The 24,616-nt window shown below is 37.8% G+C and overlaps 1 protein-coding gene across 1 annotated transcript in view; it reads right to left on the reverse strand.

Moving 5' to 3' along the window:
• fer1l6 (fer-1 like family member 6) overlaps nucleotides 1-21,530 on the reverse strand; it is a 33,460-nt gene extending 11,930 nt beyond the window's left edge. The window contains exons 1-28 of the mRNA XM_066687790.1: nucleotides 20,380-21,530; nucleotides 19,194-19,273; nucleotides 17,672-17,792; nucleotides 17,344-17,398; nucleotides 14,853-14,984; nucleotides 13,906-13,968; nucleotides 13,364-13,442; nucleotides 12,779-12,935; nucleotides 12,420-12,606; nucleotides 12,062-12,254; nucleotides 11,521-11,858; nucleotides 10,419-10,527; nucleotides 9,866-10,052; nucleotides 9,387-9,507; nucleotides 9,025-9,125; nucleotides 8,321-8,411; nucleotides 7,721-7,840; nucleotides 7,165-7,317; nucleotides 6,651-6,834; nucleotides 6,078-6,202; nucleotides 5,256-5,390; nucleotides 4,600-4,749; nucleotides 4,137-4,244; nucleotides 2,865-3,026; nucleotides 1,568-1,757; nucleotides 1,163-1,290; nucleotides 921-1,043; nucleotides 36-81 (exon numbers count right to left, since the gene is read on the reverse strand). Of these exons, the coding sequence (XP_066543887.1) occupies nucleotides 36-81; nucleotides 921-1,043; nucleotides 1,163-1,290; nucleotides 1,568-1,757; nucleotides 2,865-3,026; nucleotides 4,137-4,244; nucleotides 4,600-4,749; nucleotides 5,256-5,390; nucleotides 6,078-6,202; nucleotides 6,651-6,834; nucleotides 7,165-7,317; nucleotides 7,721-7,840; nucleotides 8,321-8,411; nucleotides 9,025-9,125; nucleotides 9,387-9,507; nucleotides 9,866-10,052; nucleotides 10,419-10,527; nucleotides 11,521-11,858; nucleotides 12,062-12,254; nucleotides 12,420-12,606; nucleotides 12,779-12,935; nucleotides 13,364-13,442; nucleotides 13,906-13,968; nucleotides 14,853-14,984; nucleotides 17,344-17,398; nucleotides 17,672-17,792; nucleotides 19,194-19,273; nucleotides 20,380-20,408 (3,667 nt within the window). The 5' untranslated portion in view covers nucleotides 20,409-21,530. The remainder of the gene's footprint in view (nucleotides 1-35; nucleotides 82-920; nucleotides 1,044-1,162; nucleotides 1,291-1,567; nucleotides 1,758-2,864; nucleotides 3,027-4,136; nucleotides 4,245-4,599; nucleotides 4,750-5,255; nucleotides 5,391-6,077; nucleotides 6,203-6,650; nucleotides 6,835-7,164; nucleotides 7,318-7,720; nucleotides 7,841-8,320; nucleotides 8,412-9,024; nucleotides 9,126-9,386; nucleotides 9,508-9,865; nucleotides 10,053-10,418; nucleotides 10,528-11,520; nucleotides 11,859-12,061; nucleotides 12,255-12,419; nucleotides 12,607-12,778; nucleotides 12,936-13,363; nucleotides 13,443-13,905; nucleotides 13,969-14,852; nucleotides 14,985-17,343; nucleotides 17,399-17,671; nucleotides 17,793-19,193; nucleotides 19,274-20,379) is intronic.
• Between the last annotated feature and the right edge of the window lie 3,086 nt (nucleotides 21,531-24,616).

The raw sequence follows: 24,616 nt of genomic DNA on the forward strand, positions 1-24,616 counted from the left end.
TAAATGTGTTAAGGTCTTAAAGGTTATATACTCACAATTGTCATATATGTTCATGAATTCTCCCGTTTCCTTGTGCTTTGCCTTTTTGTGATGAAAAAGTAAACAAAAAATTATATATTAGAATGATGACCATGAGCACCTACTTAAGCAAAATCAAGTTCAATGATTATAAAGTTATAGCTAGGCCAGTAAAAAAAAAAAATTCTTATTGAAAGTGGTCCACACTGAACCTTATGAGGTGTAAAAAATTACAGGAAGTATGCGGACCATAAAGGGTCGAGTTTTAGTAGCAAGTCAGGAGTGGTTCATCATTTGAAAGTGAATCAACAGGATCTCCTCCAAATGTTAAATAAAACATTGATGGGAAAATCATGTTTCCATTTCTCTCCTTCAAAAACCTACCAGGTGAAAATCTTTCTCTTAGCCCATGAGAGGCAACATTCACACAATAGTTGTATAAAGAATCCCTTGACGTGGAAAAAATCATCACTGTGACGGACAACATGAGAGGAAACACATGGCTGGGTCACTGAGCGCCAACCCTGGTCCTGCAGAGCTGCAAGCCACTTAAGTCTTATAGGTCAATCTAAATCACTTTTTCTAAAGACTGGGAAATCAAGTTCGTTATGGTTATCAACTAAGCAAATTTCTTATTCAACCAAGTGATTTCTAAAATACATGCCTAATTGAACACAATGAAATGTTTACAAGTCTTTACAAAATGCATTGTTTTATTAGTGACCTATACAGCTATACCGATGGATTGGGACTCCCCAGGACCAGCTCTAGGTACATCCTAGCTTTGATATAATACCAGCTTTGAAATAAATCAAAGGGGATTCAGCATTGATGAGACTTTGAGCCATAAGGCAATGGAGATCGTGACATATCTGAAAGGGAATTTTCCACTACACACGTACTAGTTTCATTTTCTCCACTGATGCATAGTACTTGGACCACCAGTCAATGACATTCTCCGCCGACTCATCTGCCACAGTTCGCTTCCTCCTCTTGGTGGACCTCCTCATTGTCTTCTTTGACTCCTAAACATCAATGAAAAATAAATACCTTGAAAAGAAATCAGGAAATAACCCCGGTCCTGCCGTGGTCACATTAAACTGAAGATTGTGTGTTGAGTGACCGGTAGTTAATACGCCTGTACCTTTTTAGATTTTTCCTGTACTTTCTTTGAGGGTGGTTTGGGCGCTGGCTCTGGGTCAATACTGATATAGACGTCCTCTTCTGGAGCAACCTCAATTGAACTGCTTTCAATAACAGACGCCGGTTCTTCTGAAATAGAAATGTGGATAATAGAACTGCATGTCACATGGTATCATAATTAGCATAATATATCTACTTTTAATTTGCCCAGCCTTGTTTGTTTAAAGCCATCTCAAGCCAGCTTTGCATTCTGGTCATTTGTTGTCCACAGTCTTTTTGTTCAGGCAGTGTTTGTGGCATGATTTTGTTTCACTTAACGCCAATAAAAAAGCAATGAACCTTCCAATGCCTTTCTCAAAAATTACAAATTTGTTGTCGGAAATGTGTTTGAGTTATTTTTCTTTACCTTGTTTGGGCTTTTTTTCCACCTTAGGTGTGGGTGACGTTGGGGCAGGGACCAGCGCTGGGGGTTTGTAGTTGAACTGTTTGAGACTGTTGATGACATGGTTCCCCACCAGAGTGCTGCGTCCAAATGCTCTCCAGTCAACCACAGAGATACTGAGCGGCGGGTGTAGGTGCTCATTTTCTGGCAGCTCCTATTGATAGTACAGTGGATATAAAATATTAAGACAGAGACATGTTCTTTGTGCTCACGAGTCTGAATACGATCCCAGAGATGAATGGCAAAGAGAGGCTGTTCCACTGTGCATGAGGATTTTTGTACAAGCAGGAGATGGTTGCTCGAGTGACATGTACAGTAGCCAATATGCAGCTTTGTTTTACAAGATGTGTCCACCGAGGTCCCATAGTAACAACATAAGCACCTCCCCCTTTGGGTGGTATTCTGGACTTGAAAGATAACCTATAATTACAGAGATCTGCAAGAAACCTCACAACTTGCTGGGTCTATGTATATCATTTTGAATTTATAACTGCGTCTGTCACGTACAAAATGTATCTGGTACAGAATCATCACTTTGTGTAATTTATAACACGTACATGTCATAAGGTGTAACATTTTAGTATATACAAACAGACATTCATATATGTACAATGACCACGCTATTCACAATGAAGTACTTGTTTTACAATTTACATTTGTGTTTAATACCATGTCATTAATGTTTTGATGTGGCCCATTATTATCAGGCAATTGATACTGTATTATGAGTCCTCTAATGTATTTGCAGGTTAAAATAAATGTATAAATGCAATCATCTAAAATGACACCCTTAAGTTCTCACATTCCCAAGGTCAGAAATCAACCGGGGAACGAGGAAAAAAAACAATTACTTATTAGTTCAGTGGTGGGTTTGAAGATGCCAATACACACCATGAGTATTGTGTTGCATTTACTGAATGTCTAACATACAAACATATTGTTTTACTATACAGGGAGCTTGCATCAGTATTGTAGTGAGATGCCACACATTCCTGAAATATAACTTAATCACTCAGTGTGTTGCACTGCCTTTAGACTGATACTAGAAATCAGGTACATTTTTATTCGCATGCTGATGGAAGACCCCAAAATATACAAATTGTTTCAAAATAATACAGTCATGCTGAACCAGGTATTTTGGGAATGCATTACATCACATTGGACAGCAATGGGAAGTATCTTGCTTGTTTGCATTAGAAGCAATTAATTCCCCTTTGCTGTAAATTGCATTTCAGGCAGGATATAAGGGGGAAGGTATTACCACATCAAACACGTCCACAAGTACAGAGAAGTTGGGGTTGCTCTTGTAACTCTGAATGACGGAAGAGCGGATGCCTTTGCCAGCACATTCAATGAACACTTGAGGTCTGTCCACAGAGAGGAGCTGGACTTTCTTCAGCTCCCGCAGTCCCCAGAAAAGCACCTGCGACGGTCAGAGAACAATTTGCATTTTGTGAAAAGATCTGTAAATGTGCCAAAGTACAAACCTAGCAGGAAATGACAGTTATTGAGATAATACAAATTAACTAAAGCTTTGCCAAGCAGTCAAATGGTTTTTAAATCATTCAGTAAAGCTGTCATACCGCTATAAAGGCATTTGGATTGAATGTAATTACAACGAAAAGGAAAAAAAAGAAAAAAGTCTAATTGAAAGTTGATGGAGGCAGGCCTCGTAGGCTTATATCTCACCATCCATTACTCCTCAATTAGTTTTGTTCCATGTTTTGGCTGATAGAGGTTAATGACTGTGGCCCTTGAAAATTCACGCGAGACACTGAAAGACCGATTTCAGCACTGGATTTCTGTGTAACCAGCTAATTCATTAATTTAAGATGATCAAGTTGGCAGCAAATGGATCCAAAGAATAATTACCACATTAGCGAAAGCAATTATAAGACTGGAGAAGAAATGCAAATTAATTGAAAAACTTTAGCTACTCACCCTGAAAAAATTTTGTATCTCAAGCTGGCAAAATTAGACATCAAACAAAACACAAACAACACAGAAGTGGAGAATATTGGATCTGTCGGCTTGGTCAATTCTGTTTCGGTTTCCAATTACATATCTAAGCAGTGTGTCTAATTTCCCATCAGTTTACACTGAACCCTGACCTCATAAAATGAGCAACCCCACAAACATAATACATCTGTGCCTCTGTGTCTGAAGGATGAAGTTTACACTACCAGGTACTGCCGAGTTTGTGTCTACTCCCATTCTCGCCCAGTTGCATGTAGGTTTCTGAATTGTGACCAGCCTGTCTATTTTTTCATGGACTTGCCAGTTGCAGGTGAATCAGCATAGTTTTCCAGTATTTATTAATGTGGGGGGGCATATTTGCATTATAACACTGCACAGGGATGAGTTAGAATACATTGCTGCAGATCAGAACAAAATAAACAACTTTGCAATGATTCTTAAAAAGGTTTCTTAGGAACAGTCACCACAGAGGGGAACACCAAAAACCTCCACAGATGCTCAGGTACTCGGCTCTGCCTGTTATGACCACGGAGATGTACGGCAGTAAGTGGCATACCTCCAATCTATATCTGCTCAGCACGGGGCGGATATTCTGAGGAACTGGGTATATCGTCCCATCAGGTTCATCGATAGGAGGCATGGATTTTTCACCGGATTCTGGAATCTACATGTAAAGAAATACTTTTTTCAGTCAAAGGTGTATAAACACCACAGTCAGGTAGACAGGCATAATAACATAGGTTTGTGTGTACTTTCAAAGGGAACATTAACATGAGTTGATTTGCTCACAAAAACCCAACACATGATTATGCCTCTGTGCAGTTTGGGAGAGGGACTCCATTCACACGACATATTACCTTATTATACATAACACACGTAGGGATTAGAGCCATACATGTCTTAAAAGTGCTAAAACAGTGCTCGTTAAATTTAACATTTCTGCCCATTTAAAAATAATTTGGTAATGTAATTGGCCTACAGTAGCCAGACCTAAGGGTGTCAGTCTTAGCTCTACATACCTGAATTAACTCAAAGGCTGCCAACAGATCTCCTCCTGATTGGCTCCCACAGAACAGGGGGAAGTACTCGAGCTTGGCAGGTGTGTACGGCTCGTCCGAAAGCTTCACCGCCGGCACAGCCACGGTAGAGCCCAGGTACTCTGCCTTGCTCTACAGGGAAGGAGGGGACACTTCACAACAAGCCATACCATCCTCATCACACAAGCAGGCCCAACATGGAAGAAGCCATGAACACTGTTGGATTCCCATGCTAACAGGTTCAGAAACACAGCAAGCAAGACATTCAACACGATATGGTACCATGGATTGGTGTTGCTCATGTGTTTAAAAGTATGGCTTTGAGTCTTGAGTCCACCAAGCAGACCTTGGCTATGAGGATATTCAGAACCACAATGTCTAAGAAACTGGTGTATTCTTGACACTTTTGAAGGGAGAGACTTTATTAACTTCCTGGCAATAGAGTGATGTGTTGATACATATTGTGGTACACAGAGAAATTCAAACTAGATGCCCGCCATTAGAATCCCACTCACTGCGTTCAATACAAAGATTTAGACCACTTTCTTGCCATCGAAAATAACTGAATAGTGTAGCTTGTGAGGTGAAGAATGAAAAGCCTGGTTAGGGACTTCGACCACATATCCCAAGGCACTCACCAAGGCGTCATCATCATAGAGTTCTATGACGACAATCGGTGGGTTTTCAGCGAGGTCCTTCAGCTCTCCATGAAGTTGGATATTGTTAAAAAGCAACATTTGATTCCAGGTTGGGGTTAGAGTCTGGTTAATAATCTGTAAGAAAGGGGAGAGAAGGGCAGTGAAAATCCTTTTCCCATTTCTGTTGTGATTTCCATATACACTTTACACACACATACACTTAATTAACCTCTGAAACACATAAGAAACAATAATGCCCCGTGGTAATGTCATAAATCCTCTTTCTGTGCACTTTCTGATTTCACCCTTTGACAGACATGTAGACTGATTTACCACATGTGGTTTGTAATTAGCTGTGATGGACACTGGCAGACTATTGTGCAAATACAGTATGCTGTGGTTCAGCAGAATTAGGAGCGAGGCAATCATGAAAATCAGCAGGAAGCATCCTTTGCAGATAATACATTAATCTGCAGCCTTAGCAAGTTAGCAGGGAAGCACACATTCTACCTTCTAGTAGGGTGCTGTGTGTAAAAGAGCCAATAGCAAGGGCTGAAAAATATCCCCAGATGTTTTCATAGCGTGCCTGTGCATTTACTTTTGCATTTGCCCAGTGCCTTGTGATGTTAACTTAGCGTGACTGGGAAATTTGTATGAATATGACCCTCTGTCACAATACACAAAGCAAGGCCACCACATACAGCGCTATGTTTGTGTCTGCATGGTTTGTGCATCATGTTGTTTTGCATACTTGTTATCTCTCTGCCAAGACTGTTTTAACATGCTTTGTATTATTGTTTCATCTCAAGGACTCAGGCTTACTGCTGTTGTCTGGCTCTGAGACACAAAGGTCACTTTGGCAAAGGGATCCGACAGTCCAGTGCTGTCTGCCGCGATCAGTCCTCTGGCCTGGTACATATGAGCTCGGAGCTGGAATGTTCCCTGCTCTGTGGAATAAAGACAATATAAACGGTTAAACCTTCAATGTGTAAATAATTTAAAACAAAACTGGACTATGACCACCTTTTATAAGTCTCACACTACTGCAAATATGTCATCAACAGCTCGACTTTAGTAGGGACCCTAGCGATTAAAAGCAACACCAGAAATAATATTCTTCAGGTGCAGCAAGTCAGCAACCCACATTGAGTTACAAGGTTTATGCCAATTGAAATGTGGAGCCATTTCAAATTGGCGATTTATTTGTGTTTGTCCCAAAACCAATACACAAAACAAAATACCATTCATGCTTTTGAAATATTCTGCCACCTGTTGTGTTGGAACACATCGCATGGACATATTTGTTAACACGAATCTTCAGCTCTCTTTCTACCCCAAACTGCTAATACAAAGCAAACTCTAATGCATACAAGTGTGCCTGGAAGGGATCCATACCTTTGTAAACAAGTCTCTCCGGACATGGTGCACTCTGGTGTTCAGAGGTCTTGACCAGGCCCTCTGTCTCGAACCCAGCTGGCAGGTTTTCCAGCATGGTGTGGACATCTCTGCAGCGGCCCAGCCACAGGTAGACATCTAACTTGGCATGGACAGTCCACCCAGTCACTCGCTTCCCAGGCACCTGAGAAAGAAAATACAGAACACTCTTAACATTGCGGACCTTTACAGAACCGAATGGACAGTAAGTGAGAAGGATAACAGTTTATTGGTCCTAGAATATCACAGAGATGCTAGTAGCATGCTTTCGATGATTCGACAGTTGGCTTGTGTTAAGAGCATTTGGTGGTCAGACCTGCTGTCAGTCTGGAATTTAGACCCACTACAAATCAATGCTGTGCTCTCAGGCTGTGTCTCTGATGCCAATATTTCAGTTGTAGAATTCTGAAGACCTGAACCTGTGAGGTCAAGTTTCTTTGAATAGAAATTGTTCATTGCGAAGGAGTGGATTTACTTTAAGAAACAGGGTCTTGATTTTCCCGCAGTCCTTCCCCCTTTCGTTCTCATTTTCGGAGTAGAGGATGTCTTTGGCAGGAATGCGAGCGTAGGCCACCCTCTTGTTGCTGCTGAGCATCCAGATGAACATGTCTGGGATAGTGTGTTGAGGCTGGCAAATGAGATATACAGGAGAAATTACTGGAAGTACTGGAAGTCAAGAGCAATACAGCTGTTAGACATAAAATCACAATATTAGAACTACAATAATACATTCATTTCCACACAAAGGAAGCACTACTTTTTCTTTAAGCTTGATTATTATTCTGGGGGTGGGAGCACAAATCTTTCAACAAACATATACAAAATGACTGCTATAATGTATTTTCCCACATCTATGATAACACATATTTGCAATTACTCTCTCACAACCTGGATGCTAGCAGTCTTAATACATTTTTGCATAACGTTTTACATAATTTTAAGGGCTCTATGCATGGGATGTGACTGCCATCCAACAATATCTATCTTGTAACTCATCGTTTCCAGCCAGGCCAACGTCAGGAAATAGATACCTCATCAACAAGGAACCTCAGCTTCTGAATGACTTTCTGGGCCTCCTTTATCATGTCTTTTAAAGAGGGAATCTTCCTTGTTGACTGGATGAGAGAATTCACATCATTGTTCATGCTCTCCTGAAACCAAGAAGAGAGCACAGTCTCAATAGGTGGGCCAGGGCCTGGTCTTCTCTGCTCTCTTCCCTGGCCGCCAGGGTATCACTTAGATCTTAGTTTCCTCTTCTTTTACATTCATTTTTTTCAGTATTGGGACAATGCATGGAGAGGATTGTTGTATTTGGATTACATTTATCAGTCACATGTAGCTATAAGTGAAGTTTCAGCCGTGTAACTATAGTGGATTACATTTAATGGAAAGAAATCCGATTAGACATCTCCTGAATGTTCCACCAAAGATTGTTATACATGTATATGTATATTCTTCAAACAAGGAATAGCTAATGCTGATTGCAGTTGTTGGAATGTACCATCCTCTTCTCATGGAGGTTGGGCTAATGAGACACCCTGCATGTTTATAGTCTAACCCAAAACTAGAGATCGACCCACCTAACACAGATCTAAACATTTTTGAAGAACACCGTAACTCATTCAACATACCAGCTCCTGTTTGCATAGTGTAAGCCTCTTCTTGTCCAGCATGGTGAGGTTATTTCCTTTTACTTTCTTTTCAGCAAAAGCAATGAAATTCCTATTGGGTAGACATCATACATTACAAAGAAAAAAAAAAAAACATAAACACAAACACACAAACACACACACACAAACTTTTTTTTTTTTTTTTTTTTTACAAACAAGGCTGAGGATTACCACTACATGACAAATCATTTTAAAATTAAGTGTATTTTAGTTTCAACATTATAAAGGGTCTTAATTAGTATTTTAATTAAACTACATTTACAAAGCACCCTTGATATTGCAAAGTTAAGAACTTCAAATTGTATGAAATGAATCAAAATAACATTGTTTATATATTTTCAAAAATTCTATTTCCAATTTTACAATATTCTTCGTAAATTAATCTGTGAAATACATTTTTACAGTCTATATTTAAGTAACACAAGCAATAAACACAAGCACTTGATTTTTGTTTATTTTAATTATTATTGAAAAAAATTCTGATCTTTTCTACAAAATGTTTTCCATTGAGCAGGTGAGACAATGTGGTCTGAAACAGGGCCGTTCTTTGATTGGTTTAACTACTGAAAAACAATGCATGCAATACTTCCCTGCAGCCCTTGAATGGGAAAGAAAGGAAAGCTCAATAGAAAATGGATGATTGCATATAAAACAAAAACACATACCTGCTACTGTTGACAAATTCTCTAAACATTGTCTGGGCTTGATCATTTACTTGGGGATCTGACAGTCTGTTCATCTCTTTCACCACTTCCAAGGTTTCTTCCTGCAAGAACAAAGTATAATGCAATGCAATTCCTTTTCAAGATGACCATGTAATATAAGATTATAATCATATGGATGACAAAAGGCTTTTACTGACTTCCACAATGTTCAAAGTCAAAGAACTTATATTTCAGAGTCTGCCTGAAAGCACTGTACACCAGGGGGAAATACTAAATGAAGTAGGGAAAATAAACATAACATACATTCTTACTTTGAGTGAAATGATATTTATATCTATGTAAACAGATAAACAACAACTTACAAATGTATCAGCAATATTTTCCAAGACGTTGGAGTAGTAAAGCCGGAAAGTTTCGTCTTCCCACCTGCTCACCACGTGTACACTGGGCTTCTTATTCAATATGGGCAGATAGTGGTAACTCCTGCAGAAAGAATACAATGTCTATTGTAATTATTTTATTTTTAGTTACTTATCAATCTACAGCTGAAGTGGAAAATATTCACACTCTGCATATGAAACAATATTATTTGGTGATTCATTTGGTAATACATTAATTAATAATAATTAATAATAATAATTAATTAATTAATAAATTAATGCCACACTAGTTAAAAGTTTTGATTCCCCCTTCTGCCTGAACTCTGAGCAACCAACTGCAATCCCTTTCATTCGGCTGAGCCCGTGATCAAGTAAACACATCATCACTGGACAATATGAAGGAATTACTGCAATTACAGCATTGTTCAAAAGAAAGAAAGAAAGAGACTTAGGTTGAGAACCTGTTTCCCTCCATCAGCTGTGGTTTCTCAGGAGTGGTTGTGGATTTACTGGGCACCGCTTCCAGCATCCTCTCTGACTCTCCTTGGGAGAGGAGAGGGCTGCTCTCTGAGTCCAAAGGCTCTGCTGCTGCTTTCTTTTTGCTGGCCTGGACTGGGGAAGCTCCATCTATCAAATTCCCATAATTTCCTGCACAATCAAAATCTAATTAATACCATATTAACAGAACAACAGAAATACTAGTAAAGTGCTCCAACGTATTTCATTTAGGCACATTTTTTGTTTAAGGTTTTATCAGATAGAAAGACAATTGGGTGCAGCGAATGTGTGTGATTGGATGTTGTATTTTTAGAACATCAGTGATTAGCAGCTCAATTAAGTATGAGTGGTCCTGAACCTGGTCCCTCTGTGTCTGCTGGGTTTCATTCACAATTATCTCTTCCCTGAACTCTTAATTTGATCAATGAATGTATTATTTCAGGCTTGTATTCAGCTCTGAAACATAGATCATTCAGGTAGGTAGGTAACTGACAACAGAACAGAAAGTGTCATTACCAACTGTAAACTCAAAGCTGACAGGCTTGTCCCCAATCTTCCTGTCAATCATTGTTGCTTCAAATATGCCACCAAACAGGAGGAAGCTTTCAATGCTGTCTTCATTAATCTGTTAAATATATCACAGTAAAGTTACACACACTGACCATTCACAGTTATAATTTCCAGGTTACCTAAAGGAAGAAGAACAATGAATCACTACTGAACAAAAAATCAGCTTGAGGATAATGTTCTAACTTTTGAAACTGGATGAAAGTTTGGATAAATGTAAATGTTAAAGTTAGCCTTCTAAAATATTCTCTTCACACAATTTTTATTACAGAATCATGTTGTTGCTTTTGAGCCAAAGGATGTAAAATTAATAGCTTACATGAACTTACTGAATATTTTATGTTATACAGAAGAGAAAAACAACACAAATAACTTCTCTTGAAGGACTCCCCTTGCTGTCTACTTTGAAACGTATCACCTTTGATACTTTTTGGTATTATCATATCAGAATGCAAACATGGATTTTTGGATTACTAGCAATTATCTGAGCTTTACTGGATCAAAAAATTGTATCACTGACACCCCCTAATGGTTAGTAAAGAAACTTTTATTATTTCCCATTCATTGCTGAAGTTGTCTTATCTGTTTGACAACTTCAGCAATGTTTGTAATAATATATTTTTTATATATATATATATATATATATATATATATCTTCTTTGAAATGTATGGTGGAAAATAGAAGCATAAAGATTTTACCAGTAACCTAAACAAACAAAATGTAGCTACATTACTTCCACCATAGCTTCCTCCTTTAATATTTCCTTCTGTCTCATTTGTGTAATATTTTCACTAACTCTCATTCTCACTGTCAACTGAGCACTCAGTGTCACTTTTGCAGATTATTTTCAGAAAGTGTAGTTGTAAACGACTTGGAAGTACGGGTCTGTCCTGAGACTGTTGAAGGGTTGGCAGTACTCACTTTCACTCAGTCACTCTCTCGCTAACTCAGAGGACACAGGTACCATGCAGGACTCTACTGGCCTGTATGAATGCAGTCTGATTGCAGTACATTATAATGAATTTCGAGCAGGACCAGTCTAGAACTCACCTGTGGGGGCGACTCTATTGGGATCACCTCAGCTCCCACAGCAGTGGTCTTCTCCATGGCCGCCTTTGTGTCTTCAGCTGTACCGGCCGTTTTCTGATCTTTCCCGGGCGCTTTGGACGCTTTTGGTGCAATTTTCAGGTCTTTCGCTAATTTGGAGAGCTTCGATTCTGCCGCGGCGCCGGACAGGATCTCCACGGCCAGTTCAATAAACAGTCTCCCCCTGAAGGACACCCCCTCCCCCAAGCCCTCATTCAGCTCCTGGTTCTCGTCCATCAGGGAGAAGTTCCGGGTCGAGCCATACAGATTGATCCACGCGGGGCCGAATGTGGGCAAAAACCCTAAAATCAATTAAACCAAAAAAGGAATTCAGTCAGGGGTGGGATTAATCTCATTTTAAATCCCCAAGGGACCTGCTTTAACAGTCTGAAGAAAAAGATAAGAAGAAGGCCATTGTGAAGCATATGATGTAGCCTTCAAAAATTACTCAATGGCTAAGTGAATAAGAGTATAAGAGAGATGTAGAATTGGTGCAGGCCATTACCTTTGTCCCCGTCCTGCTCGTTTGCTATTTTCTTCAGGTCGATATAGTGCGTTCCTATGGTCACATCATTGACACTGCCTTCATCCCAAACCTGGATTTTAAGTCTCCTGCAGAGTGGAGGAAACATCTCCTTAAAGACGATCTGCTCATTCCACACCGGGTCAGCCGAGTTCTTCTGAGTGGATGTCCGGCCCTTCAAAGACAAGTTTCAGGATGAATTGCCCAGGACGTCTTGAGAACAATATCAAAGTGTGAAAGGTTGAGTTGCATGTCTGATTCCAGAACAATCAAACAAGAGACTAAGAAAATATGAAAAGTTGATGATAAACTCTACATAAGAGAGAATGAAGCTAGTTACCGTTTGGTTAAAAAACGTAACCACCACATAAGGGTCAATGAGGTCCTTAGATTCTCCAATGAAGGCTTTGGTCATGTTGGCCATTATGCTGGAGTTCATCCTGGGAAGGCCCTCAGCCCGATAAAGCTTCACATAGAACCTGGCCCACGGGCGTTCGGAGGGAAACCCTTTGGGAAGCATAAGATTCCTGCGACAAAGAAAACCGACATGATACACAGGCCTGACAGACCCAGCAGACCTGCCATTCAATTTTGGTTAGGGAATCTTGTCACTAAGACTGTGGGGAAGTAAAACAAGACAAAATACAAGAAAACAAGTGTCTAAGGGGCATGGATGAACCCACATAGTCCAGTGCTCACTTTTCAATGTGCTCCTCCGCATCACTGGACTTCTGCGTGGGTTGGGAGGCCTCTCCTTTCCCTGCGACAGTGATGTCACACTTCAGGTAACCTTTCACCCCAGTCCGGATGTCGGCGGGGTCAGTTAGCATTGCCCACTTGTTGGAGAATTGATGACCTAAAGAATTGAATGAGAGATTTTTATTGGCAGATACTGTACACTGAGAACTGCAGTAATTTTTACATATTCGTATAATCTGCCCCACGTTTGTGATTAAAAAGTCAAAAGTCAACGCAGATACTCTAATACTGCCCTTCTAACCAATGGACAGGATATCTCATTTTGAGGTTGTCGCACAAGTACAGAATCAAATATGTACAGAATCAAATGCACTGCATATATAATCACACAAAAAACATAAACAAAACAACCACATAAAAAAAATCAAAATAAAATGAGAGTAGAAGGCAAAATAAATAGTAATTAATGATAAATAAATACAAATGAAAGGGAAAACAGAAGAGAAAGAGGGAAGAATCCAGTAGTTTAAGATCGTGGGATATCAAAATGTTTAAGTTATTTTTTATTTACAAGGTGTATCTTACCTGGTTGGCTGTAAACTGTTCCCACATCCAGTTTAAAGGATCCGATACAAAAGCTGCGCATAATTTTGGAGTGAATAACCTGAGTAAATGACAGACACATTGTTACACCAGGAATCATGTCATTTTCTACATTTTCCTCTGTCTCTATTCAGATACCTTTCTGGTTAAAATGATTCATTATCATCTCCTTCATACAGTTATTTAGGCAAACTGTTTCCATTGTGAATACTTGTCACTCACTGCTAAATATTAGGCCTGGTTCTTTTTAATTCTATAGAAGGCTGAGGCCTGGATTAAACCACAATTATTAGTTGATCTGTCAAACAGAAAATGCCATATGTCAATTAATATTGGACTTCTGATTGGCTGTGTAATCTAGAGTTAAACTAGTTAGTTAGTAGGACTAAACTTTAGATTTTTTGCGCTACATACAAGTTTTTGTATTTAATCTGGACTTTGATCACGTGATTTAAGGTCATTCTTGGTCACTGTCCAATAAGATTGAGTTTGTTTAAATACAATCATTTCACAAGAATACTCACAGAGAGTTTGAGGACTTTGTCAAAAAATGTTTCTTGAGGCCCAAAGTAGTCAAATACAAAGTACTGTTAACAAAAAAAAAAGTGTTATTCGATCACAAAACAAACATGCTTTTGGTATCCTCGTCACTTTAAGAGTCACATTAAAGATGTGACAGCAATAACACTTCTGTCCATCTTAAAAATAAGAGATGCTCAGGTAACATTGTGAAAAATATAAATAAATCTAATACACTCTCCTTGAGGGTTTATACACACATCACTAGTGTTAAACACATAATACAAACACATGAAACACATTCACAAAGTCATATGAAGGTTGTCCTCTCAGAATATACAAATGTCCCAGCATTAGGTCACACTTGATAAGGCATAAGGCATCTGCAATTCTTTCAATCAATTCTGTATAAGTCAAATCCTACAAAACTGAACATTGTTATTATTATTTTTAATTACTATGTATTTCCATCTTTATTGTTTAAATCCCTTATTTCTGGCAAAGATAAGTTTTATTTAGAAATGTGTCTTCAGTGTCAAAATCAGTCATATATATTTTTGATTGTTAGTTCCCCACAACATTTTACATTTGATAACACCGTTTGTATAGATAAAGGGGGTATTTCACTTGTAGAAGAAAATGACAGCAAACCTATATTTGTCTCTTTTAAAATAAAATGTGAAATCTGGTCAAGACTGCCTATTGCAAGCCTTTTGTACATCTTTGCAATATAACATGAATGGACTTGAATGGAAAAAAACAACAACAAAAAAACAACTTATCTCTCCAAAAAAGATTTTAAACATCTTCTGTATGACAATTTTTTCTCTTGGCAAATTGTAATCAAAGTACCCATCTAATTAATAGACTATGTAGTGAGCAGTTTGCCCACATATAAATCAAATATAGATGGCCTTTGTTGTTTGTGGTGAAAACCTCATACAGAGCCTACCTCATTATAGAAGGGCGAGTTCGTTCCCTCCTTGACTGTGGTTTGTTTCTTTTCATCCCCCAGTTCAATCACCACACTTGGGTCAATGTTCTCGCCAACCAGTTGTTTAGCCTCAGTGATGTTAATGGATATCTGAAAGAGAAAGATGTTTCTTTTTGTCTTATTTTTGAAGGAAAACATCCCATATGTAATCATAACATTTTTTTAAGTTGTGCATTGCTTCAGTCTGTTTCAGAATGTTTGCTACAGAGTCTAACATCAAACAGCTACTTGGCAGACAAACAATTAAATCAGAAAACAAAAAGGACAAAAGAAGTAAAGCCGACAACTAATACACAATATAAAATGTTTCTCATCTTTCTGTGATGCTCCAATCTTACCCATCCATAGTTCCCTACTATTAGGTTGCCGCTACTTACACTTGTTTATGTTGTATGTCTTGAAAGAATACACTTTCTACTTAATAACAATGTACACAAAATGGTAAACAAAATGACACAGTTAAAGTAAAAAAAATGTCCAGCCCTATGTCAAGAAGCAAACACTTTCTGTTTGGAAAAGACTTAAAAACAAATATTACAATTTGCTAGTCTTTATTGTATGACACCTATTTGCAGACAGGTACATAGACTATATATATATATATACACTCACCTAAAGGATTATTAGGAACACCATACTAATACTGTGTTTGACCCCCTTTCGCCTTCAGAACTGCCTTAATTCTACGTGGCATTGATTCAACAAGGTGCTGAGAGCATTCTTTAGAAATGTTGGCCCATATTGATAGGATAGCATCTTGCAGTTGATGGAGATTTGTGGGATGCACATCCAGGGCACGAAGCTCCCGTTCCACCACATCCCAAAGATGCTCTATTGGGTTGAGATCTGGTGACTGTGGGGGCCAGTTTAGTACAGTGAACTCATTGTCATGTTCAAGAAACCAATTTGAAATGATTCGACCTTTGTGACATGGTGCATTATCCTGCGGAAGTAGCCATCAGAGGATGGGTACATGGTGGTCATAAAGGGATGGACATGGTCAGAAACAATGCTCAGGTAGGCCGTGGCATTTAAACGATGCCCAATTGGTACTAAGGGGCCTAAAGTGTGCCAAGAAAACATCCCCCACACCATTACACCACCACCACCAGCCTGCACAGTGGTAACAAGGCATGATGGATCCATGTTCTCATTCTGTTTACGCCAAATTCTGACTCTACCATCTGAATGTCTCAACAGAAATCGAGACTCATCAGACCAGGCAACATTTTTCCAGTCTTCAACTGTCCAATTTTGGTGAGCTTGTGCAAATTGTAGCCTCTTTTTCCTATTTGTAGTGGAGATGAGTGGTACCCAGTGGGGTCTTCTGCTGTTGTAGCCCATCCGCCTCAAGGTTGTACGTGTTGTGGCTTCACAAATGCTTTGCTGCATACCTCGGTTGTAACGAGTGGTTATTTCAGTCAAAATTGCTCTTCTATCAGCTTGAATCAGTCGGCCCATTCTCCTCTGACCTCTAGCATCAACAAGGCATTTTCGCCCACAGGACTGCCGCATACTGGATGTTTTTCCCTTTTCACACCATTCTTTGTAAACCCTAGAAATGGTTGTGTGTGAAAATCCCAGTAACTGAGCAGATTGTGAAATACTCAGACCGGCCAGTCTGGCACCAACAACCATGCCACGCTCAAAATTGCTTAAATCACCTTTCTTTCCCATTCAGACATTCAGTTTGGAGTTCAGGAGATTGTCTTGACCAGGACCACACCCCTAAATGCATTGAAGCAACTGCCATGTGATTGGTTGGTTAGATAATTGCATTAATGAGAAATTGAACAGGTGTTCCTAATAATCCTTTAGGTGAGTGTATATACACTATAATATATACTATATTGTGTATAAGCCTAGCACATTGGTCAATGTGATATTTTAAATTAAACAAAAATATACATAAATAGATAAATAAAGCTAGCTAAGTAGACAGATAGATACCCAGATAGATTTGATTTTAGCATATGTAACAATAATATAATTGTATACTGGATTTTCAAACAAAACTGAGAATAGCAGCACATTGTTTTTTGTCTGCCAATATTTTGGCTTTATATTTAAGCTTGTAATATAGATAATTATATAAAAACACATCTAACTTTAGTGTATATATATATATATATATATATATATATATATATATATATATATATATACTAATTGTATTTGTTCTGGAATGTCTGGATGGCAATAAAGTCAGCTTTAGAAATACCACGTATACCTCTCTTTGCACAAGAGATAGGTTCATGAACAATTCATGCTACATGAGATGTTTGTTGAATGGGGTCTTATACAGTTAGTCTGGCTGCAGGGAGCATTTTTTTTTTTTTCACTTTGTTGTATTTGAAAATGTTTCAACCTGTACCCCCGTAAACATTTGTCCTCTGAGTGGAAGTGGTATTTATCTTACCCAGTACAATGTGTCTCTGTGTATATTTACCTGGAATGACTGTGGTTTGCTGTCACCATCAAGAATCTTGGTGACTGGCTTGCATCTATTTGAATGACAAACAAAAAGCCAGTGCATAGCTGTCAGGCAGGTTAGAAATACAAAGGCAAATACAGCTTAGTAAAACAGAATTAATAGCCAATGAAACAGGATATGCTGAAAGGGGTGAAGAGTAGAAATGATAATAATATATGACTATAGAAATATCTTATCTGGAGTATAAATATAAGGAATTATAAATGATTCAGGGATGAAAGTGGGTGGTTAATAGACAAGGCTATCAATTATGGGATTCAAACACATTCAATTCACAGGAAACCTTTTTTTAATCTTTGGTTTGCTAGAAGATGCTCCAGAAGGCCCAGCCAAGTCTACATCTTCTGGATTGACAGCTCCAGTAGGTGCAGGGGGTTCGGCAGCTGGGTCGGTTTGAGCGCCATCTGTAAAGACCACAGGGTCCTCTGTTAATACACGTCATTAGCCATCACGAAGCCCACCAAAATGGAGTTCTTCAAAGCCACTCCTTTACGAACCGCAGTCTAGCAGCTTTACTAGCTGCTTTGGGCTTAGGAAAGGGGTCAACTGATTCAATTTAGAGAAGGAATGAAAGGTAACACTGGTCAGCTGTTCATTTTCAATGCTGATGTGATCAGGGCAGACTTCATCTTTATTTATGCATGTATGTATTTATTGTGACAATGTGTGGGGTTGGACATGGCATCGGGGCTCTATAGGCGGGATTTATGTACACCAGGTGAGGCAAAACAAAGAGACACAATAACCAAATCAAAGCCTAACTCTTATCTAAACATTAACACATCTACACACAAAACGAATCACAGACAGAAACACAACAAGAACTCTGGCAATCGATCAAGTCTGTATTCCAAAAGCCAATCCGCAGTCCATAAACAAACTCCAGTTCCTGTTTTGACGTTCACTCGTTCACTCTCAGGCTCCTGCCTCCCAACAGAGTGCTAGCTTCCTGTTTCTATACAGTGCCATGCCAATCAGGTGCTTCCCCTGGAGCAAGTCAGCCCTCAGGGTTTCTGGGAAATGTAGTGCCATTCAGGCAGGCCCTTTCCTGACCTTTTCACTTTCCCTATGTACTTTTCAAAAGATGTGCATCATACAGTCAATTAAAATCAATGCAAAATACATATGTATGTATAGCAATATACAGTACAGAAAAAGTGAACTAAAAACAAGTACAGCATGCAGTACAGAGTTACATCCATTATGCATGCAGTGGGTAGATCAGGCATAGTTATCAAAATTACATCTAGTATAATTATAATTAATTTTAATTAATTAATGGAAGATAAACAGCAACTTTATTGTATTAATAACAGCAAACAAATAAAGAAGATGAAGCATCACATCCTGAAACACTGAAGAGCTCTCCTTATTTACAGTAGCCATGATAGTGATGAAAGTTATTTTACATTTTAAAAGTTACTAGAATGATTGAATGGAACAGAAAAATCTGATACTTTAGTTATAAACTCCTGCTAACACATGAGCGCCTATCAACTGATCATTTTAGTGAGTGTGCTAGTTCCCCATTAAACTTATCTTCTGTTCCATCATCATGTGAAAGCACAGATGAGGGCTGGGCACTCCAATACATATTCCAATCTATTTTCATGACACACAGAGAAATAAATATTGAAATGACAAAATGTTGCAGCTGATTAGTTTGTGCATGTCGGGATAAAAATGTTATCCTCGCTTAATCAATTTTGAAAGAATTGCAAACAAATCTATCATCTTACAGCTACATTTCACACCTACAGACACTGCCCAAAACATGGAAATGTTATTTACTTAATAGGCCTTACCCAGAGCACCTTTGTTTGCCAAGACTAGGCCCTTGTCAGCCTTTTTCTTCTTCTTCAACTTCAGTCCAAACATCCCTTTCCTAAAATGGGAAAGTAATAATAATAATAATAATAATAATAATAATAATAATAATAATAATAATAATAATAATAATAATATTACAAGAAACACAGTATTCTCTAATGCTGTGCAAAAAATACACAACAACATCTGCAAGGAGACTGGTATATAGGTATATAGGTATATAAATAATAATACAGAATGAGTGTGTTGAGTTTCATAGTTTCAGTTTCATTTAGCATAGTTTCAATATATAATAATATAAATTATCTTTTGTGATCAGTTTTGCATTCTTCATCAGTTTTTAATTATATTGAGATGCAATATGAGCTGCCTTGCATTAAGTTGACTCCCAAATATATACTATAACTATACTAGCACTACTATTAACTAAAAAATATATATTTTAAAAGTAATTATCATAATCATAACACATGAAAGCAATGCTAATATTAACACGAGTCTGACCCTAAAAACGGTCTAAATGCCTGGTTATGCCAAAACTTTGTTTAGAGCAGATCAAAAGTCTATTAATATTAGTAGTGTAGTTGTAGGGATAGTAGAATTGAGACAGGAAATACAGACATACAGTACATATACAACAAAAGATGGTATTGACCCTTTGAGAACATAAAATAATATTCTTGTTCCTTTTTGAAAGAGTACTATATTATTGCAAGACACTATAAATTAAACTGTCAAATTACCAATAAACACATCTATTAACACAGAATGATATGATTCATTAATAGCATGCGAGTGGATGACAGGTAGCATCAGGTTATTAACACATTATTCATGTACTCAAATTTTTAAAGCATTTGGAAGTGAGATGTGTAAACTCTCTCGTGTGTATTTATGTACTTTATTTTGAAACCCCCTGTAATCTCTTCATTCAAATCACAAGTCTCTGTTCTCATTAGTAACCCCCACCTTCAACAATTCACACAAAACAAAGTGCTTATAATGCTGTGTGGTGATGACACCAAAACAGAGCAGTTGAATATCACCTTCATTACTCTATTGACAGCTACTAGACAACAAATCCGAAGAGCACATTTAAAGGTGTATAATTGAACCCTAACACCTCTTTAAATTAAACTGTCAAGCATCCTATCCCCTTACCGTTGGGTTGTTGGAGTGGACGAGTCCATTTTGACAATGCGTATTTGCCCCGGAACCCCTCAGCACAGTGACTCTGGTAAAATCCCAGTGTGTGTGAAAACTAGTTGCATTTCAGTTGCAGGCAGCTTGTTAGTCAGTTGCAGTGAAAGGAGGTGAGATTGTGCTTGAGATCTGCGCCTCTGAGCCCAGACACCACCCTTTCAGAAAACATTTGGTATTTGCACAAAACAAGAGAGCTATCTGAGCCAGGGAGGAAACCTTTTTATTTATGTATTGATTTATGTATTGCTTCGGTTTGTTTGGTTTTCGTTCACCGGTGGAGTGGCAGATTTGACACCTGCCTGGGATTTCCAAAGCTTCACTCTCAGTCTGTCTGCTTGACAATGCAGATGAAGACAATCTGCCTTCAATTATTATTTACTTTTGGAGTGGAATAAATATGCAGCCTTCTTCTTGTTCATTTTAATTGTGACTTTGGCCAAGTTGACCTGCTTCTTTTGGACCTTTTTTGGGTATGCTGATGACTTTCAACAATAGTCAAACATTGTCTTGTGCGTGCCAATGAAAGGTTCCCTTTTGTGTCAGTTGATAAATCTATCTGTTACCTATTTTCTGCAAGGTATAAGCTATCTCTGGGCTGGTTTTGCGATCACAGTTCGTTGGGAGAAAACTGTGCTTTGAATAATTTGCTGCAATCAGCAGCTTTGTGTAAAGCATTCCAAAGTACAACTTAGTAATACTTGTATTTAACAGATCAATAGGAGGGTTTCCAAAAAATGGAATATGTATTGATATACTTTTCCAAGTCTTGCTGCAAATGTTTGTGTACAATGTCAGGCAATTTTAATTTTGTTTGTTTATCTTCAAATTAGTATTTATACCTTGTAAGGTCTAATGCTATCACTTTTAGCATGTCAACTTGTATTTCTCCATAGCTTGTCACAGCTGCTGGAGAAACACCTTGACTACAACGCAAATTCATGGGAACATCTGTAGCTGGAGTTTCTCAAGAAATAGGTGGCAGCCTCGACGACACACCCCTTAGCTCAAATACAAGCTGGCATCTTGAAAGTGACCGCACTTTGTTAATAAATTAAAACTTGGGAGATTGTGACCAATGACACGCACACGTTGAAGAAACCTGTGGTGATAGGAAAAAAAAAGATTTTTCAGAACCTTGCAATTTATTAATTGTGTACTTAATCAATATTGCTTTTCACTCTACTTTGTCCTTTCCATCCCGTTTTTTGCTCCAGCTCAGCTCAAGATGACTTAATTCAAAATAATAATTACTAAATCTGACCCTTTTAATTACTTTCTTCTGTTACAAAGCTGGAGATGGTTCAGATAAGAATCTAATTAATTTAGCTCAGTTGGTACAGCAATTAGGAGACAGGCGGCCACTGTGAGGTTGGTATGAAACAATTTCTGAAATCATAATAAACTAATAGAGGAGGATACACAAAAAGTCTAAACCTCTGCTCATACTGCTCATACAAGGTGTTATATCATTGGGTAGCAGTGTGGAGTAGTGGTCAGGGCTCCGGACTCTGGAGCAGAGGATTGTGATTTCAATCGTAGGTTCAGACACTGCTGTTGTACACTTGAGCAAGACACTGTACCTGGATTCTAGTCAGATGTATAAATGGGTGATAAATGTATGTAAAAATAATGTGATATATTAGTCAATAAGGACAACTGCTAAGAAATATCACATATTATTATACTTACAAGATCCTAATTGTAAAGAAAACAACAAATATTTACAAAAATTCACAAAAAAACAACAACAGCAGTAACAAAACATTTACAGCTAGTTTCACAGACCTTGATTACCACTAGTCTTGGACTACCCTATGTAAAATAGCATTGCATAGTTCAAGATTGGTGGCAATCTTGGTCTTTTAAAGTTTTAATTTTGCATTTATACAGTTGTAAAAAGCAAGCATTTTAATAACATTATAGAGTAATAAAAAACACATTTCGTAATAAAAAGGTTTATGTTTAAGGTCAATGAAATAGTTGTTTTGGTCTCAAGGAGGCCCAGTAATGTTAATTGCTCGGTTTTTAAATATGCTCAGCCTGTTTAGTAAGCTCTTCATTGTCCATTGTTTGGATCTATATTTTCTGCTCTGGAAGAAAACGAGTTATTCTTGTCTATTCTCTGATAGTGTCAAGAGATGTACTATTGATTCCTTTCTTCTCCTCCATGAAAGGGGATTCTACATGATTTCACATCATGTTGCAGCAGTCTCTCTGGCATTATTCTATTTAGAAGAATGCATTAATGATTTGAAATGTGTCCAGTTAAGTAAAATGAAACCAATAGTTTGTATTTCAAAATTGCTTTCTGTCATGTAAACATTTCAGTGTCATTTCAAACCATTTCCTCACTGAGAGTGTGATTTAGACTGGTGGAATTTGTATTCAAAATAATTGTGTTAGACAGATGTTATGGGTTCTGTTTGAAGGGATCTTGTCATCAGCTCAGCTTCTGACTCACCTGTCCAAGAAGGATAAGAATAACCTAACTTGAAGTACATTCTGAAACTCAAATTGGGATTTTAAATAGAAATATAAATGTTATATAGAAATATAGAAATGTTGCAATTACTATAATATTAATTTTTGTTGTTCTTTTTATCGTTGACTTTCTCTTTGCTAGAGCAGTTTCCTAAAGGAAGCACTTTTTTATTTTCTTTGTAAGTTATATTATAATTGTATTTGCTATGTTCTGTAAAGTCTCAAATGCGAACACCACAGACCCATATGCTCTGTGTTCAAATGAACCGGTTTATCCTATTGGCACAGAAATTTGTGAAATTAAGCAAAAGCTGTATGAATTCCAGTAGCCACATTGATAGAAATAGAGGAGATTAACATTTTATATTTATTGCAAACCAAAATGTATTATTCTTCAGAGATGTTTGTTTGTCTTTGAACCAAATAATATCAAAACACATGATTCAACATTTAAAACTAAACTTTACAAAAGTTAAATAAATGATTTACCTTGAGTTTTATTTCCAGAGATGAAACGATGCAAGGCTGTGCCGATAGTCCACAGTTGAGGCGAGCTCAAACCATTTGGGTATTGAGAAGGAAAGACTGATGACAACAGTTCTAATGAAAATGCTCCTGTGAATTTCTAGAAGACAGAGTAAGGCATAAGATTCACATGAATATCTTATAATAATAAAACTTAATCCACATAAGTGTATTCAGATACATTTTATCTTCAGTGCTAATATTTGCACTAGGGGCATAATCATTAATTTCACTAGCAAAAGCAATTTGCAAACATATGGCACTCGATCCCCTCGTGCAATCCATCTGATAAGGGACCTGACTGACAGTATCGCATGTCAGTACCAGGAAAAATTGATATCTTTGCAACTGGAAATATGATAATTTAGCAAGAACCAGTTTCTAAAAAAAAAACAAAAAAGCCATACCCCACTGGGTAGACTAGAAATCCTAAAATGAATAACAAGGAACTGGGTGCTTATTTGCTCATTCAAAACCAGAAAGGGTAAGACCTCACGTGGATCAAAAGAGAAACTGATCAATACATGCCAGCTTTTATAAATGAAAAAATAAACCCCAATGTATTCAAAAGTTAGTTAATTATGTGAGAAACAAACCTACAAAGGAAGGAAACATCTCGCGATTGGTGATTCTAATACCAGCATGTTCCTTCATAAAATAGTATATTCTTTCTTCCTTTGAGGAAAGAGACCCGCTGGAAACTTGCTGGAACGTGTATGGAGTTAATGTGCTGTCCGTTGCTCGTATTTCATGAGAAAAAACAAGTAATTTCAGTTAGGAATGTATAACCTTACTAGGTAAATTATCAGTTGTTTCTCTATTAATTTATGTTTAATTTAATCTGTATGACTTCCTAAACATTTAAAAAAAAAAATCCAAAAAGTTGTCTCAACGCAAAGATGGAAAAATGTTTACTAAACTGCCAGGGCAACAGATCTCATAGTAAATGATCAAATGATCTGAAGTTGCAGTGTGTCACGTTTGACAAAAGGTTGCTATTTACCTGTCAAGATGATACAAGATAACTGCACTGGCAGTCTGGGTACACACTCGGCAAGATTGAAATTGTCTTCTTTGATTATTTGGGGGGCAACTAGATTTTGGGGCATGGCTCAGAGATGGAAAGTGATGTGATCTGGGATTTCAGTTTCTCTTCTCAACTTAAACAATATTCTATAATCCCTACCTT

Source organism: Amia ocellicauda, chromosome 16 (genome assembly GCF_036373705.1).
Source record: "Amia ocellicauda isolate fAmiCal2 chromosome 16, fAmiCal2.hap1, whole genome shotgun sequence".
Classification (NCBI taxonomy): domain Eukaryota; kingdom Metazoa; phylum Chordata; class Actinopteri; order Amiiformes; family Amiidae; genus Amia; species Amia ocellicauda.